Here is a 15,649-nt window from a genome sequence, read left to right as displayed (position 1 = left end):
TAAAGTTTAATCAAGGATTTTATTAGAAAACCAAGACAAATGTTTGACGTCAATGATGGGGGGCCCCCTCGCAGCTCACAGAGCTCACTCATTGGACAGCACGGGTCCGCGCTCGACGGAGGCCACGCCCTCAACATTTTCAACACGACAGGAAGTAGCTTACTGAACGATTTGAAAACGAGTTATCAAAATGTGTCCAGCGCGAGCGGAATCATCGGCGTGGAGGCGGGACCAACAGCTGCGTGGCGGTGGCAGCGTCCGGGAACAGGTTGTGGTAGGTGGGAAGTGGCACGTATGCCGCTTTTATCATCTTGCCTGCAACCACACGGAAGAGCTCGTCGACACAGGCACAGCAATACCAGACGTGAAATTGATATCGGAAAACAGTGATACCTCGGTTTACGAACACCTTGGCTTACGAACTTTTCAGTTTACGAACATTAAATTTAGGAAAATTTAACCTTGGCATATGAACTATTTTTCGGGATACACACAGAGCGTCACAATGAGTGATGTGTCGTTCAACAAAATGGCAGCCGACTGTTTTGGTCCTCTATTCACTCCCCCCAGTCTTAAAGCCGCACATTTATTATACATGAAATAAGTTATATTATGTGTAGTTTTAAGGATTAGAAAATTATGTTTTATGGGGACCTGGGAATGGATTATTCTCATTTTAATGGTTTCCTATTCAAAATAAATTTTTGGGATACACACTGTCTGGGAACCAATTAAGTTCGTAAGCCAAGGTATCACTGTATTCATATTTCATTAGTTTGAAGAATTGTTTAAATGAAAAGAAATTGAACAAATGGGTACCAACCCCATAACCTAGTTGTCCCCAAAAAAATCTCACCTGCAAAGTATCGTCCGTGAAGAGCACTGACAGCCGCCATGGCAGCGGGGATGGACGGACACTTGACATACACGTTGCCCTGGAAACCACAAATGTAACTTGAGTCCGTGAGCACACACTCATGATCAAGAGTTTCTGGTTTCAGCTGTACCTCCGTTGAGTTCTTGTCCACATAGATGTGAACGACGCCGCCATGTTTGTTGCACTCCTCAATGACGTCGTGCTGGATATCCATCTCCCAGCCGGGATGATCCTCACTGACAGGCAAACAGGGACACGCAAACATTAGCAACGAGGGTACCGGCTCAGGTTGATCTTTTTGAACCGCCGGAAGGCGTGTACGCACTTGCTGGGGTTGAACATATTGGAGAGCTGGAAGCAGTGCGTGGCCAAAGGCTGAGAGGGAAGGTTGAGAGCCGGGGGGTTCATGTTGAGGTTCATGGATGGATTCATGGCAGCTGTCAATCAAGCATAAAACTGGTTAGCATGACCAGCTAATGTCTCCGTGGCGGGTTTATGTTTAAAGGACAACCGACACCTCCGTACAAGTTGTGGATGAATAACAAGAAAGCCTCTTCTCTGAATCTGAACTCTCTGAAGCCATTGTTTTGATTCTGGAGCAAGGCAGTGTGTGTGTGACTAATAATGATGTCACGAACAAGGGGGCGGGACTTTCCCAGTTCTGAGCTTATTTTGTGGCAGTTTTGGGACATTTTAAGTCATTTTTATTGGTGTTTTGCATTTGACAAAAAATATCACCCTGCTGTGTTTTGGGTATTTTAGATGCTATAAAACGTTTTTCTGAAACAAAAAAATGGTGTTGGTTGTCCTTTAAGTCACACCAGCCTTACCTGAGACGGCAGCCATGGCACCGATGGCGATGGCGCCACTCATCTGCAGTGCTTGCTGGGCAGCGGGAGGAATCTGCAGGCCGGTACCTGAATGCAAATCAAACACCATGACTCATCAAAAAAACAACTCTCCATCCACAAAAGAGGCAAAAAAAAAACAACAGTGAATACACGACTCGCCAAACGGACTCACCTTCGGCGAGGCGAGCCATTAGTTGCAGCCGCCCGGTGGTGCCCAGGTCGATGCCGGTGCGTTCCAGCTCGTCGCTGTCCAGCAGAGAGGCGGCGGCGGACCCGTCGTTGCGCTCAGTCACGTGGCCCACCTTCATGGGTCGGCCCGCTAGCTCAAAGCCGTTGAGCTGCTCCAGAGCTTTCTTGGCGCACTCGGCGTCTGCAAACTGATACGGTGAGATCAGAGATAAGACAACGGCACGGGAAAAAATTTAATGGAGAAGACAATGGCTTCATGATAAAGCGATGAATTAGAAATTAATTTCGACAATTATCTTTCGTGTTCTTGTTCAATGTTAATGAAAATAAAGTATTCAACTCACTGTGATAAAGCCATATCCTTTGGAGCGACCCGTCTCGCTGTCCATCATAAGCTGGATGCCTTCGATCTGATGACAAAATATGAAGATTATAGCCATTTGAAGTGGTCGTTTCTTAGTCGATCCGAAAATGTCTCACCCTTCCAAAGGGCTCAAATATTCCTCTCAGCATCTCCTCTGTGATGTTGAAATGTAGCGAGCCGATGTAGAGCCTCATGGGTCCCGATGAGCCTTTCTGAAGGTTGTTGGCGGCCGCAGCAGCGGCGGCTGCTCGGTTCTTCTCGGCCTGGAGATGCAAATTCAAACATGGTTAATACCGGCTAGCGAGTCATAGCTCGCATGTCACATATTCACCCCCTTGATTTTTTTTTCTCCACCAGCTTCCCACTTGACTTCGTAATGCCATGCGAATTTTCCAAAGGCTATTTAATTGCAAATACTTGTTTTATAGGTGCTTTGAGAATGTTTATTTATTATATTTTTACACGGGACGAGAGAAGTGAACCTTCTTTTTTTTTAACATCAATCGAGGCTACAGCTTAGTGTTTACTTTCAACATTAGCTTGTAGCTGACGTCAGGACATTTTGACCACGGCATGATTATTTTATTATTATTTTTGTATGTTACCTGTGAGGCCTGCACGATGATGGGAACTCCCAGCAGCCTCTGCCCTGTCAGCCCGATAGCAAGAGGAACGGAGCTGGCCTCCACAAACTCGATGTAAGCGATCCCCTTTGACCGACGCGAGTTCCTATCCGAGATCATCCTCACATCTCGAACCTGCGCACCAACAAGCGGGAGAGGTCACCAGCTGCAGCCAATAGAAAGAAACAACTGCTGTGCCTCCATGTGGAGCTGTGCGGTGACGTTACCTTCCCGACAGCAGAGAAGAAGTCTTCAAGATCTCGAGGTCGAATGCGGGCAGCAAGCTGCATGCAGAAGACTGTCCTAGCATCTCGCTCCTCTGGAGTCAAGTTGTCCACCGGAGGCCTTTGAAGATAGGACAAAAATAAATAAGTTTGGGGTGGGGGGTTTGAAACATCAAACATATCTTCAAAACTTACTTGTTGGGACTTTTCTCCCTCCTGATGGGAGTCTTCTCTCTTCTGATTGGACTTTTCTCTCTCCTGATGGGACTCCTGCTCCTCGATCGCTTCCGCCTGGACATACAGGTCAGCAAAAGTTCATGATGACGACTTGGAAAACCGCTGAGGAGGGGAAGGATCTCACGTCTTGTGGTAGTCTCTGTAGCGTCCGCCCCTCTCACGACTGCGTCGGCGCTCTCGGCTCCGACTGCGCCGCTTCTCCCGGCTGCGCTTGCGTTCGCGGCTGCGACTCCTCTTCCTCTCTCGACTTTTGCTGCGTTTCCTGTCGCGACTACGGCTGCGCTTCTTCCTGCTAGAGCGACGGCCAATCACAACATGGCAGTAAGGATCGCTATTACTTGCAAGACGACACACGGGGAAGCGGACAAGAAAAGGACATAAGACAAGCTGACAGAAAAGATGTTGGGTCAGACAGAAAGTCTGAAGGACACACAGGAGACAGCGAGCAAGCAGATTGACAGAGGACAGATATAAATTGTAGCCAAATGCACAAATAAGTACACAACACAGACAGACAAGGTTGACAGACGGGAGTGCCCCCCCACCCCTTCCAACCCTCTCACAGGCGTACAGAAAAAGCTAATGTCGTTCTTCTGCTAAAGCTTTGAAAAACATTTCCCCAGCAGTAATTTGCTTGACCTGCCTCATAAATAACGGACATTTGTTTTTATGCAGATATTACTGTGAAAAGAATGTGCATGTTATCAACAAGCCCCCTTAGTCTAATTATCAACCGGCCCAAAATGTTTAATTACAGTAAAGTCTCGTTATATCGATATCGGATATATCGATAGTCCCGGTTATATCGATACTATTTCCATGCACGCACGGAGAAAATTACATGCAAACAGGGTCGGATATATCGATAGTCCCGGTTATATCGATATTTTTTCGGACTCCCTTGAATATCGATATAACGAGACTTTACTGTATATAAAAGCTAACCTATTTTTGAGAATGGATATTCTCACTTAACTTATTTCCGCAGCCTTAATTTGTGCAAGCAAAAGAAAATAAATAAATCACAAAAAATGGATACAGGGGGTGCCTCATACAGGTTGACTGGTGAGACATAAGACAAGACAAGACAGCAGGCAGACAAGGCGTGCAGAGATTGACGGCGGTGAGTACCTCTTGGCCTGTTCGTCCCCGCCATTGGGGCTGGCCGTCTTGTCGTCCTAGCGGGGTCGACAGAGAAGAGCGTGAGGAGGCAGACGCGACATTGGGGTGTTGGCAGGGGAGGGGTTGGGGGGCGGAGGGGGCAAAAGAGAATATGGAGAGTGAGTGAGTGACATTCAAACAGACTTTTTGTGTGCTTGGGGAGGGGGTCAGAGCTGAGGCGGCCGGCCGACTCGGGCGGGAGAGACTCTTCTTCCTCTGTGGGTGCTGCGCTGGGACGCCTCTCAAGGGCCCTGCAGCAGACAGGAGTCTTGGGTCAAGTCAACTCGCAAGTGGGCAACGTCTTCCTTCCTTCTTTGCGCTCACAGGCTCCTCCGCATCTCAGCTTCCCTTATCCACTTGTTGCTGTTACATTATCACCACACGAGCACCAGGTGCACTGCCGCCCGTGTGCTTTAGCCTGGCAGTCACTGCACTATCCGGCACCTTCATTTCTTTAATATGCCATGAAATGGGCAGTGTGCATGGCATCTATAAATATCCAACCAAAATACCCACTTGGTTCTGACAAGTGATGTTTTGCAACAGAAATGACACTTTCAAGTACCAAGAGAGCGATCCAGGCTACCAGTGTCTACCAAGCCATTCCAAAAACAGAGTTCCCATACCCAATTGTGGCTTTTATTTATTATTTTTTGGGTTGGGGGCCCAGAGGATAGATACCAAAAATTGTCAAGGAGCAGGCAAAGCTTTTTGCATTCACCAATAAACTAATCCTGACCACAACACTTAGTTGGCTTAGCAACATTGCATAAGAGATGTTATATGCATATAACCGTGGAAAGGGTCCAACCTACCACCACACAAATTTTGTGAAACTCTCTGACTTCACTGTACTTGCCTCATCTGCTTTTCAATGGTCTGCAACAAACGACTGCAAGACTCTGCAATGAACAATGAAATTCACCTCACTCTTTCCAAAACCATCTGTTCAGATTAGGTCACTCTTCATGATCACTGCACTGGTTTAGTAGCCTGTGACTAAACTTTTACTCACCAACTTACGTAATGTCAACTTTTATGCAAGTATTCAATTAGTATATTTATTATATATCATCATGTCAGACGGTTTTCTTTATGACTATACGATATTCTCTAGACGACAATCTGTTCTCAATTCCCCGACTTAAATAATTGAAAGAAAAAAATAGTCATAATTTTTACATCACAACTCCACCCCCAAAAAACGGCATGCAAAGAGTTACCATGTGATAAAAAAAATGGATTCCCGCCTATATTTAGCATTTGAGCCATTCACATTGAGAGGCATTGTGCAAAAGGATCCAGTACGCTTTGTTTTGGGCAACCCTGCCGATGTCACAACAACCACGTGCCTCACTGTGTTGGTCGGTCAGCAGGCTTGATCATGCTAAGCTAACAGGTGCTTTCCTGTCTGGCTTAGTCTGTATACTAATGTCCCACAATCCTCCCCACTGCGGAGTAAGGCAGGGTGAAACTCTGACACGGCACACTGGAGAGAATTCAAGTCCACAAAGACAGCATTATGTAGACTCCAAGACATCACCTTAGGAACACTCACTCTTACACACACACTTTTAAGTCAAGCAGTAAAGCTCTCCCCAGCAATTATTATCTGACAAATTGGGTAATTATATGAAAATAAAGTGAAGATCAAACTGAAACTCCAAGTGGCCATGGGATAAACCATCATGCTAATCTAATCAACTGTGCTCAACTATTACTTTGTCTTTATGTAATGAAGGAAATTGTATTGTGGGTTGCAGTTGTGTAGGAAATGGAAAAATTGAGAGGAAAAAAAATCTCACTGATATGGTTATTTGTTTGTGTGTGTACATATGTGGGGTGGGGTTAGCAAACCACCGCCCCAGGTGCTTGTATGAGAGCACAAGCACAACAAATTTGTTATATGCACCATTGTTTCTATCTTGCACACATTTATAGCCTGAAAAGGTGAACTCATCAATCGATGTTTTTTTTTGTGTGTGTGCATGTTTTGATCACAAACATACTGAAAGGCAAAACCAAAATATCAAAAAACAGTCAAATGTTCTGCAGTTAACAAATTGCTGTATTAAGGTACCATAACATAAAACAATTGATTCATTAATCAGCAATCGCATCAATCGACCTATAATCATTGTTGAATCGCATGTGAAAACCCGAACTCACCACCCCCACTCAACTTACCCATTTTAAATAGCACAGCCACAGTTGCATACACACTTAGATATTTTTTGTGTGGTTGGTAAAAACTTTTTTGTGGAGGAGCATTGAAATGCTTGCTTTGTTTTTCCCTACTCTCTCCTTTTCATGTATTTTTTTTGCTGCTGAAAATGCAATCTGGAAAAAACATCTACGATATTCAAGACTTACTGACAAAATATATTTTATGACAAACTGTTTTTACACCTGACATTTCAAGGCGGTTCACTTGACATTAAAGCGGTATTGAGTTTGGAAGATGCTGGGACTCAGTCAAGCAAGAGTGCGCCAAATATTGCACTTGGAATGACAGCAAAGTTTTTGACCAGCAGATATTTATGAAGTTTAACAGATGACAGAAAAAGACGCTCACCTTCCGGTAAGGAGCCTCCAGCATCGCCTCAATGTCCAGGTCGTCCGCCATGCTACAAATGCACAAACACACATTGGTCAATATTTGGGGGGAAATTAAAAAATAAAACTGAAAGTTAATTAAAGGAAGGTTATTATTAAGTTATTGAACTGACATTGTCCTGACAGCCACAGTGAAAGAACCAGTTATTACGTGACTGTAAAGTGTCCTTGAGAGTTTTGAAAGGCGCTTATAAATGAAATGTATTATTATTATCATAATAAGGAAGCCAGTAAAACTGTGACATGGCATCGTACAAAACGACGCAAAAAAATAACCTACTGACTACTACTACTGCAACCTACTGACTACTCACTCATGGTAAAAACTCGGGGCAGGCCCATAGTTTTACGCGAATAAAAAAAGCAAACGGGAATACGTCAGTGAAAATCTCCGCGAAAGGGCGAACTCGCGAGGAGCGAGGGTTTAATGAAATAACATTCCAATTCATCTCACCGAGGAAATTTGATTTAATCAACGGTGAAGTTGTGTCGTCTTACGCGTTAAACCTCGTTCCGAGACATTTCGGTCCCGTTTAAGCGCCATTTTCGTAAGATTTTCGGTGGGTTTTCACCTTAAAATGGCGCTGAAATGAGTTGACCGAAATCCACTGTGTAGCTATAAACGGGAGGAAACGAGTGGTTGTCAAGCTCGCGTCGCGTGGGGATTTTAGCTGACTTGATAATGGCGAGTTATAGTGGCGAACGGGCAGTTGAACTGGCGATGGCGGTATTCCATCCACAGATTAATAGCGACAAATCGGAGTCTTTTCACGTGAGTCTTACGCACTCATTCTTGGCCTGGTGAGCGCTTCGCCATTCGTGAGGCCTCCATGGAGCGGCCGGCTAGCTGTTAGCTCTCGAAGCTAACTTAGCACAAATCCAACTTTAACGCATATTCTTGACCCCGGATAAATCAGTTGAGCCGATGAGACGAGTTCTTACCTTGCAACTCAGTTCCCCGTCGGCTCGGACTGCAAGAAAAAGCGTCAGACGTAGTCGTAGTTGACTTTGACCGCTCCTCCGTCGTCCGCTCGACGTTACTTCTTGTACTTGAAATGGCGCGAGAAATTCTCGCGAGACGAGATGATGGCACGCGAAATCACGAGGTCATTTTGTCTGACTCCCCGATGTTTTGGCGTTTCCTATTTGTGATGGGAATTCCGGCTCTTTTTAGAGAGCTGGTTCTTATGGATCGGCTCACCAAAAAGAGCCCTCTCATTCGGCTCTCAAGTGGATCCTTATTTTTTTTGTTTAAATTAGTGCACAATTATATGCAAAACGAATTACTAATGTACAAAACTATTTATCAAAACAATATATCATTTTAAAATTTATATGGGTTTATTTACAGTACATTCTTAAGAGCATAAAACATGGAGTACTACAAAAAATTTAAACAGCACAAAAACAAAGACCCAACTCAAAACAAGGACAAAAACTTCTAATCTCTGTCTATAACAACATAGGTAAGCTTTGATTACCACACAACAAATGATAAATCAAAATGTGTAAAACAAAAAGAAAAAAGCAGCATCCAGGTCAACGTTTCAGCAAATATATATATATTTATATATACATATATAAATATATATACGTATATACCTATACATATATAAATATATATGTGTGTGTTTTTGTCATGTTTTCTTGGATGTGACTGTAATTCACCTACACGAGGAGTGTGACTTGTTAGCAGGTCCACCTCGCAGTGGAGAGGTGCGAAGTTCAAGTTCTGGACTTCTTCAAGATGAAACAATACACATCAGAGCTTCTGTAAAAGCAATTTTTTAAAGATTTGAGTTTTAGCCATGTGGTACCAAGTCAGCTCTTCTAAATTTTCATAATTAGTTCAATAAAGGAAGACAGGGATATTTGTGAATAAACATATTTTGGTTTAAAAAACAATTTATTGTACAAAATGAAACAACATGAAGGAAGAGAAACATTCTGACATGAAACCCTGTTACCATTATCCTGATTTTAAATCAAATTCTTAAAAAAAGAAAACATTGGTTCCCTTTTCTTATCATATTGATGCTGTTTTTTTTCATATTTCTGTTCCAGTATCAGATTATAAATAATGCTAGAAACTTAGAAACATATAAATATGGTGCTTTCTAAGTTAAATGCATTGCGTTGCTATCCCAACATGATGCTCTGGTGCCAGACAGTCAGATGTCTTCTTGCTCAGCGCGCTCTTTGGAGGAAACCCACCTACTGACCATGACGTCCTGCACAAACACACGCACAGCACCCACGTCACTTCACAAAATGAACATCAGAGGAAAAAGTATAGAGTAAGTATAGTATATGCTTTATGAGGATTTAGCGGGGATGAAGGAAATCACAACTACCTGAACTTTCAGCTTGCTCAGACAGGCAGGCGAGTCCAACTCAACTTGTGAAAGGTCGACTGGATGGATGATGTAACACAGGAGCAGCTCCTGTAGGTGGAGAAACAATTTTATTTTATTTTTTTTTCACCAAAGGCATCAATAAAATGCAGTCGCATCACCTTCGAGACATTTGCTGTGATTCTGCTCAAAGCTGCCAGCGAACGCCAGGAAAACGGGCGCAGTGTCGAACCTTGAAAATCCTCATCCACTTTTTCCACTACCACTGAATAACTGCAAAACAAATAATAGTGATAATAATAGCGCGTTTTAACATTTTTTGTTTGCTTCATTTTTACCTCAAAGTAGAGGTTTTTGTTTTCCTCCATGAATACCCAATTTATCAAATTAGTTGTCAATTTATATGATAGTCACTTTGTTATCAATTATTTTTTGCACCTGTCATTTACTGATGATTTTTCACAGTTCCCCTTAATTTGAAAACCACTGTTTTGACTGTGTGTGTGTACCTGGCATGGTAGAACGGAGGACCTTTCCTGTACAACACTGTAAAAAAATACACACACGGTCACAAAAACGAATAGAAATATATTTTAGTCATGATAAGCTTTAGACTTATGGTCCCACATTGCACCGCTACCACTGTTCTTACGCATGTCCACGCCATACTTGGCGCCGCTTCCTCCTTTGGGGACCCATCCCCTGCTGCGAAAGTGATGGTAGGCCGCATAGTAGCTAACAAAGTCGGGGCGCAGCGCCACACATTGTCTCCACAGCTGCATGATCGACAGGGGCTCCTAAAAAGAAAGAACTTTTTTTTCCTGCAAGTTGAATGAACACTATTTGATACTAGCTGACACAAATTCTCAGCAGACAAATCCGCCTATATCCAACGGAGCTTGGGCGCCATCTTGTGCATTTTCTGGGACGCTACATCGACAATCAAGATGCCTCAAAATGACACGGAAGGACTTCTTTAATGGATTGCAAACATTGATGCTTTCCTCTTCAGAACTATTTGAATCATATTCATACATGGATGAGTAACAAGAAAGCATCTTGTCCGAATCTGAAGCCATTGTTTTGATTCTCTAGCAAGGCAAGACGTCTTGGCGTGACGTCGCGAACAAAGGGGGCGGGACTTTCTGAAACTGACCATTTCGGGTTTCATTTTGAAGTACAGTAAAGTCTCGTTATATCGATATCGGATATATCGATAGTCCCGTTATATCGATACTATTTCTATGCACGCATGGAGAAAATTACATGCAAACAGGGTCGGATATATCGATATTTTTTCGGACTCCCTTGAATATCGATATAACGAGACTTTACTGTAGTTTTGGGACACTTTCAGTCATTTTTATTGGTGTTTTTCATTTGACTAAAATATCAGCCTGCATGTTTTGGGTATTTTAGATGCTATAAAATGTTTTTCTGATGTCAGTTAGGAAACCAAAAAATTGTGTCGATTGTCCTTTAAATCCATTTTAGCAAAAAAATACAAATACAGTAAAGTCTGGTTATATCGATATTCTCGGGAGTCGGAAAAAATATCGATCTAACTGGACTATCGATATATCCGATCCTGCGGCATGTAAATTTTCTCCTTGCGTTCATAGAAATAGTATCGTAATAAGCAGTCCTATCGATATAACGAGACTTTACTGTAATCTTGATTTGAAATCCCGGGTAAGAAATAAACAAAAACTCTAAAGGAATTCATCTGAAGTAACCAAGTATTTGTAATACTTTTTTTTTTCACCACTGGGAACTTCAGACTGACAATTACCTGGTCCAGGTAGACAGACAGGCAGCCCAGGCTGTAGACCAGGAAGAAAGCCTGCAAGAACAGAAAGACAGACAGCAAAATGACCACTGGAGCATTCAGAACAATCGGATTTCCCTTCAATCAAGTGACATAAATGTCAAAAAATAAAAATAACTCCAGAGTTTCAAGACCGGACCTCCTCCAGGCTGAGTTGCAGGTATTCCGTCATTCGTAAAGGATTCCGTCTAAGTTGCAGCGTCTCTGTGGAAAACTGTAAGACAGACAGCAAAAGATTGAACATGAACACCGCAAGCAAGCGTCTCCTAAACGAGAAATTACAACGAAAAAAAAAAAAAATCACGCATCACGAAAGACTTACGTGGTCACCGTCAAATCCCACGAGGACAAAACCAGGACCTGGAACTACAGGGGCATCATCAGAGTCAGATCCAGAGTCAGATCCTTGGTCAGGACTGAGGTCTGGGCTCGAGCCAGGACTCAGCTCACGAAACACACTCTGGCTTGGTTTGGATTCCCGGTCAGGACTGAAGTTTGCATGTGGGTGCGCTTGAGTATCCGGTTGGGGTTCGTCCCTGTTCTCCGCCTCCCCCCTCAACTCCTCCACTGTTACAGGATGGCGTAGTTGTAACAGCATTTGATTGACAGCCATTTGACCCAATCCTTGAGCCAGGAGAGCTGACTCGGCCCAGCCGAGCAGCTCCTCATACCTGCAGAAGGAAACGAGGAAAGGTGATTTCACATGTGAAGTCTGCATAAAAGCTACCAGATCTTCTCTTACTGGTGCAACGGAAATGTTCAGATTTTAAAATGGTCAAACTGCTATTGTATGTTTTTATACCACAAATAGCGAATTGCAACAATTGTTTTCTGGTCGAATTGAAAATGCCTCCTCTGTCTCCATGTTGTCGGTCTCTTTGAGTTGAGTTCAATTGCTTGTCACTTTTTTTGAAAAGTATCATTGAACTGTTCACCGATTGCTTTAGTCGACTACCTCCTGCCGTGTTGTCAGTGTGAACAGTGCACATCAACTCAATATGATGGATAAATATCTTTCAATCTTTATTTAAAGGACAACCGACACAATTTTTTTGTTTCCTAACTGACATCAGAAAAACGTTTTACAGCATCTCAAATACCCAAAAACACGCAGGATGATATTTTTAGTCAAATACAAAACACCAATAAAAATGACTGCCACAAAATGAGCTGCGAACTGGGCAAATTCAGAAAGTGCCGCCCCCTTGATCGTGATGTCACGCCAGGATACTCCTTCACAAACTGCCTTGCTCCAGAATCAAAACAATGGCTCAGAGAGTTCAGATTCGGAGAAGATGCTTTCTTGTTACTCATCCAGTTATGAATATGATTCAAATAGTTCTGAAGTGGAAAGCATAAATGTTTGCAATTGATTAAAGAAGTCATTCCGTATCAATTCGAGCCATCTGGACTTCAACGTAGCGCCCAGAAAATGCACAAGATGGCGCACAAGCTCCAGTGGAAATGGGCTGATTTGTTCGCTGGGAATTTGTGTAAACTTACACCTTCTTTATGCGGGTTACCGCAATTGGCTGCCACACACAACGATTAACCATCGCGTTATTTATGTAGTTTTCCTTCTAATTTCGTCATCAACACTGTGTTTTCAGACGAAAAAAAAGTACCCAAAATGCATTGTGTGTCGCTTTCTCGGTCAGGGGCGTTCCCTCCGTGACGTCACTTAGGGCATTGTCATCAACTCGAAAACATACTTCATGAATATTCAGTGCGAATATTAAAAGGTAAAATATAGCTATTTGCGGTGGAATCTTTGTAAAATGGGCTCAGTAGAAGTCATTTGAAGTGATTTTACAAATTATGGACGCAACTTGTCCGGAGGTGTCCGTCGTCCTTCAAGTTTAAGCTTTCCAAAAAAGTAATTCCCACAACATTTATTAGTACACATGGTCGCAATGTTGAACAGCTGTTGGCATTCAAGGGAGACCAAGACCAGTTCGACGTGGGGTGATTTCACTCACCTGGCCTGTGTTATGAGAGGAAGCAGGAAGCCTTCATGTTCTGCAAGAAGAAAAAAAAATGGTAAACAGTTGAGTACGATGTTGACTTGGTACTGAAATTCAAATGTCAACTAACGCTTCCATTGGTTGGAGACGGCCTGCTCCGGTCGGGCTCTGGACAGGATGCCTTTCCCAAAATATCCCTGAAAGATCACAGTGTCCAATCATTCATTTGACATAAGCAAGGAAACTTGTAAACTCTGTATTACTTTCTTTAATGAAAAATAATTGATGTAATGAATTGCTTATCTGATTAAAATGTGCTGAAGCCTACATGATTTGTGTTTGCTTGGGACTATATATGTTCTTTTTTATTTTATGTTACTATATGGACAAAATTCCTCAAACTGGGATGGGATGTAATGTATTTATTTTCATAGTCACATAACATTTTAGTTTTATGTTTAACATTATGGGTGTTAAACATGGGTGTAAACTGTTAGTGGATTTTATTCTACCACAGAGCACTTTAGCTCTGCTTGATACCTTGCACATTGTTTCAGTTGTTCCTGAGAGATACCACTTATATTAAAGGACAACCGACGTCTCCGGACAAGTTGTGTCCATTATTTGTAAAATGGCTTCAAATGACTTCTACCGAGTGTATTTTACAAAGATTCCACCGCATATTGCTTATATTTTACATTTTAAGACTCGCGCTGTATATTCCGGAAGTCTTGTTTTTGAGTTGGTGACGAGTCCGTACGTGACGTCACTGAAGGAACGCCCCTGACTGAAAAAAGGACACATTGTAGCAGTCCTTCCATCACGTCAATGCTTGTTTGGTCTGAAAACCTCGTGTTGCACCAGAAAAAGCCAGAAGAGGGCGTCCAAGCTCCATGTAAAGAATTTATCAGCCTGTGGAAACGGGCTGATTAATTCATCACAGGAGCTTGGACGCCATTTTCTGCCTCTTTTTGGGTGAGACATTTCCCCCCAATGTTGCCTCAAAATGGCACTGAATAAAGTCTTGAATCGATAGCAAACATGTATGCTTTCCTCTTCAGAACTATTTGAATCATATTCATAACTGGATGAGTAACAAGAAAGCGTATTCTCCGAATCTGAAGCTATTGTTTTGATTCTCCAGCAAGGCAAGACGTCTTGGCGTGACGTCACGAACTCAGGGCGGGACTTTCAGAAAATGCCCAATTCGCAGCGAATTTTTTTGCAGATTTTGGACACTTTAAGTCATTTTTATTGTTGTTTTGCATTTTAATAAAACTATCATACTGCGTGTTTTGGGTATTTTAGATGCTATAAAACGTTTTTCTGGTGTCAGTTAGGAAACAAAAAAAGTGACGTCGGTTATCCTTTAAGGAATTAGATTAGATTAAATTCGATTAACCTTTATTAGTGTCCTTCATACTTATTTGTCATGTCTTTTTTAGGATGACACTAGTGCAGCGTGTTCTACCGAAGACAAATTCCTTGTATGTTCTACACACTTGGCCAATAAAGATGTTTCTGATTCTGAGGCAATTTATAATCACGTCAACTGTTTGTGAATCTGAAATTAATCAGTGTAGTCGTGAATCATCTCACATTAAAATCTTCTAGTTCTGATATTTGTGACGAATAAAAATAAATAATCATGTTTGTTTTGACTTGCTTGTGAATGCGTTAGTCGTTATCACCTGGCTGTATATGTCGCTGATGTGATCGGGCTCGGTAACGAGCACATGTCGGTTGACGAGGTCCGCCCGGAAACAGTTCGTTGTGGATTTTGTGGTTCTTAGCCTCTCTGGCGAGCTTCGGCTGACGGGGAGCGGCGCCACATACTCTTCGTTCACCCGGCAGCGGCGCCGGGGCGGCCGAAAGTCGGCTTGCATGCAGCCAACTTCCGCGGACGACCTCCGTCAGTCGATCAGTTCAGCGACCAAGCCTGAGCTATTTACTGTCTTAGCCTTAGCATTGCACTAGCATGCTGGTTGCTAACTTCTCGCTAGCTTAGAAGCAGCGTTGCCAAACCGGTGTTACCAAAATAAAACTTAGTCCCAAAGTCAATAAATAATTGGGCGAAACGCTTCTCATGTGACCAGTATTTGTCGACATTTACTCTACACTGACATGGCTGGCGACCAGTCATTTATCACAATGTACGCTACACTAAAATTCCAAAATATGCACTGATCGTGACCGGGCGTTTCTAGCCCTTTTTTTTTTGTGGGGGGGGGGGGGGGGGGGGGTGTTAAACTAAAACAAATTCCAAACTCCAAAAATTTCAGAGGTCTGTTAATTTTCATTAACATATTTTCATTTTAAAGTGAATAAGTGTATTAACAAACAGCACTTTGAAATTAATAT

At 42.7% G+C, this 15,649-nt stretch overlaps 2 protein-coding genes across 3 annotated transcripts; both read right to left on the bottom strand.

The window, feature by feature from the left end:
* Positions 1–8,216, bottom strand: LOC148889886 (RNA-binding protein 39-like). 2 transcript variants are annotated; one of them, XM_089009465.1, is made up of 15 exons: positions 8,085–8,216; positions 7,102–7,153; positions 4,497–4,543; positions 3,490–3,657; positions 3,324–3,419; positions 3,132–3,249; positions 2,887–3,039; positions 2,398–2,544; positions 2,262–2,327; positions 1,901–2,105; positions 1,708–1,794; positions 1,203–1,314; positions 1,008–1,113; positions 857–935; positions 1–315 (listed from the first exon to the last, which is right to left on the bottom strand). In XM_089009465.1, exons 2-15 carry the CDS (start codon positions 7,150–7,152, stop codon positions 212–214), a joined length of 1,539 nt encoding a protein of 512 aa, XP_088865591.1. In that variant the 5' UTR covers position 7,153; positions 8,085–8,216; the 3' UTR covers positions 1–211. The 2 variants fall into 2 exon arrangements, with proteins under 2 accessions (XP_088865591.1, XP_088865592.1); XM_089009466.1 differs by having other exon boundaries at positions 3,490–3,654.
* Positions 8,217–9,029: 813 nt separating this feature from the next.
* Positions 9,030–15,470, bottom strand: tsen2 (TSEN2 tRNA splicing endonuclease subunit). Its single transcript, XM_089010160.1, has 11 exons — positions 14,980–15,470; positions 13,419–13,485; positions 13,304–13,343; positions 11,647–11,995; positions 11,464–11,538; positions 11,289–11,339; positions 10,149–10,293; positions 10,006–10,042; positions 9,658–9,769; positions 9,497–9,586; positions 9,030–9,373 (listed from the first exon to the last, which is right to left on the bottom strand). The coding sequence occupies exons 1-11, from the start codon at positions 15,172–15,174 to the stop codon at positions 9,314–9,316; spliced, it is 1,221 nt and encodes a 406-aa protein (XP_088866286.1). The 5' UTR covers positions 15,175–15,470; the 3' UTR covers positions 9,030–9,313.
* Positions 15,471–15,649: the final 179 nt, after the last annotated feature.

Source organism: Hippocampus bargibanti, linkage group LG12, assembly GCF_051943395.1.
Source record: "Hippocampus bargibanti isolate YZ-2025 linkage group LG12, ASM5194339v1, whole genome shotgun sequence".
Taxonomy (NCBI): Eukaryota; Metazoa; Chordata; class Actinopteri; order Syngnathiformes; family Syngnathidae; genus Hippocampus; species Hippocampus bargibanti.
The sequence above is the reverse complement of the archived record's forward strand: the minus strand, read 5'-3'. Positions and strand labels throughout refer to the sequence as shown.

Bases quoted from the DNA above. Each gene is read 5' to 3' on its own strand.
- LOC148889886 (XM_089009465.1), bottom strand. From the start codon at position 7,152: ATGGCGGACGACCTGGACATTGAGGCGATGCTGGAGGCTCCTTACCGG. The intron at 2,328-2,397 runs GTGAGACATTTT...TTTTGTCATCAG, and splicing joins TATTTGAGCCCTTTGGAAGG to ATCGAAGGCATCCAGCTTAT. The intron at 1,795-1,900 runs GTGAGTCCGTTT...ATTTGCATTCAG, and splicing joins AATGGCTCGCCTCGCCGAAG to GTACCGGCCTGCAGATTCCT.
- tsen2 (XM_089010160.1), bottom strand. From the start codon at position 15,174: ATGCAAGCCGACTTTCGGCCGCCCCGGCGCCGCTGCCGGGTGAACGAA. The intron at 11,996-13,303 runs GTGAGTGAAATC...TTCCTTCTGCAG, and splicing joins CCTCTCATAACACAGGCCAG to GTATGAGGAGCTGCTCGGCT. The intron at 10,294-11,288 runs GTAATTGTCAGT...CTTTCTTTTTAG, and splicing joins TGTCTGTCTACCTGGACCAG to GAGCCCCTGTCGATCATGCA.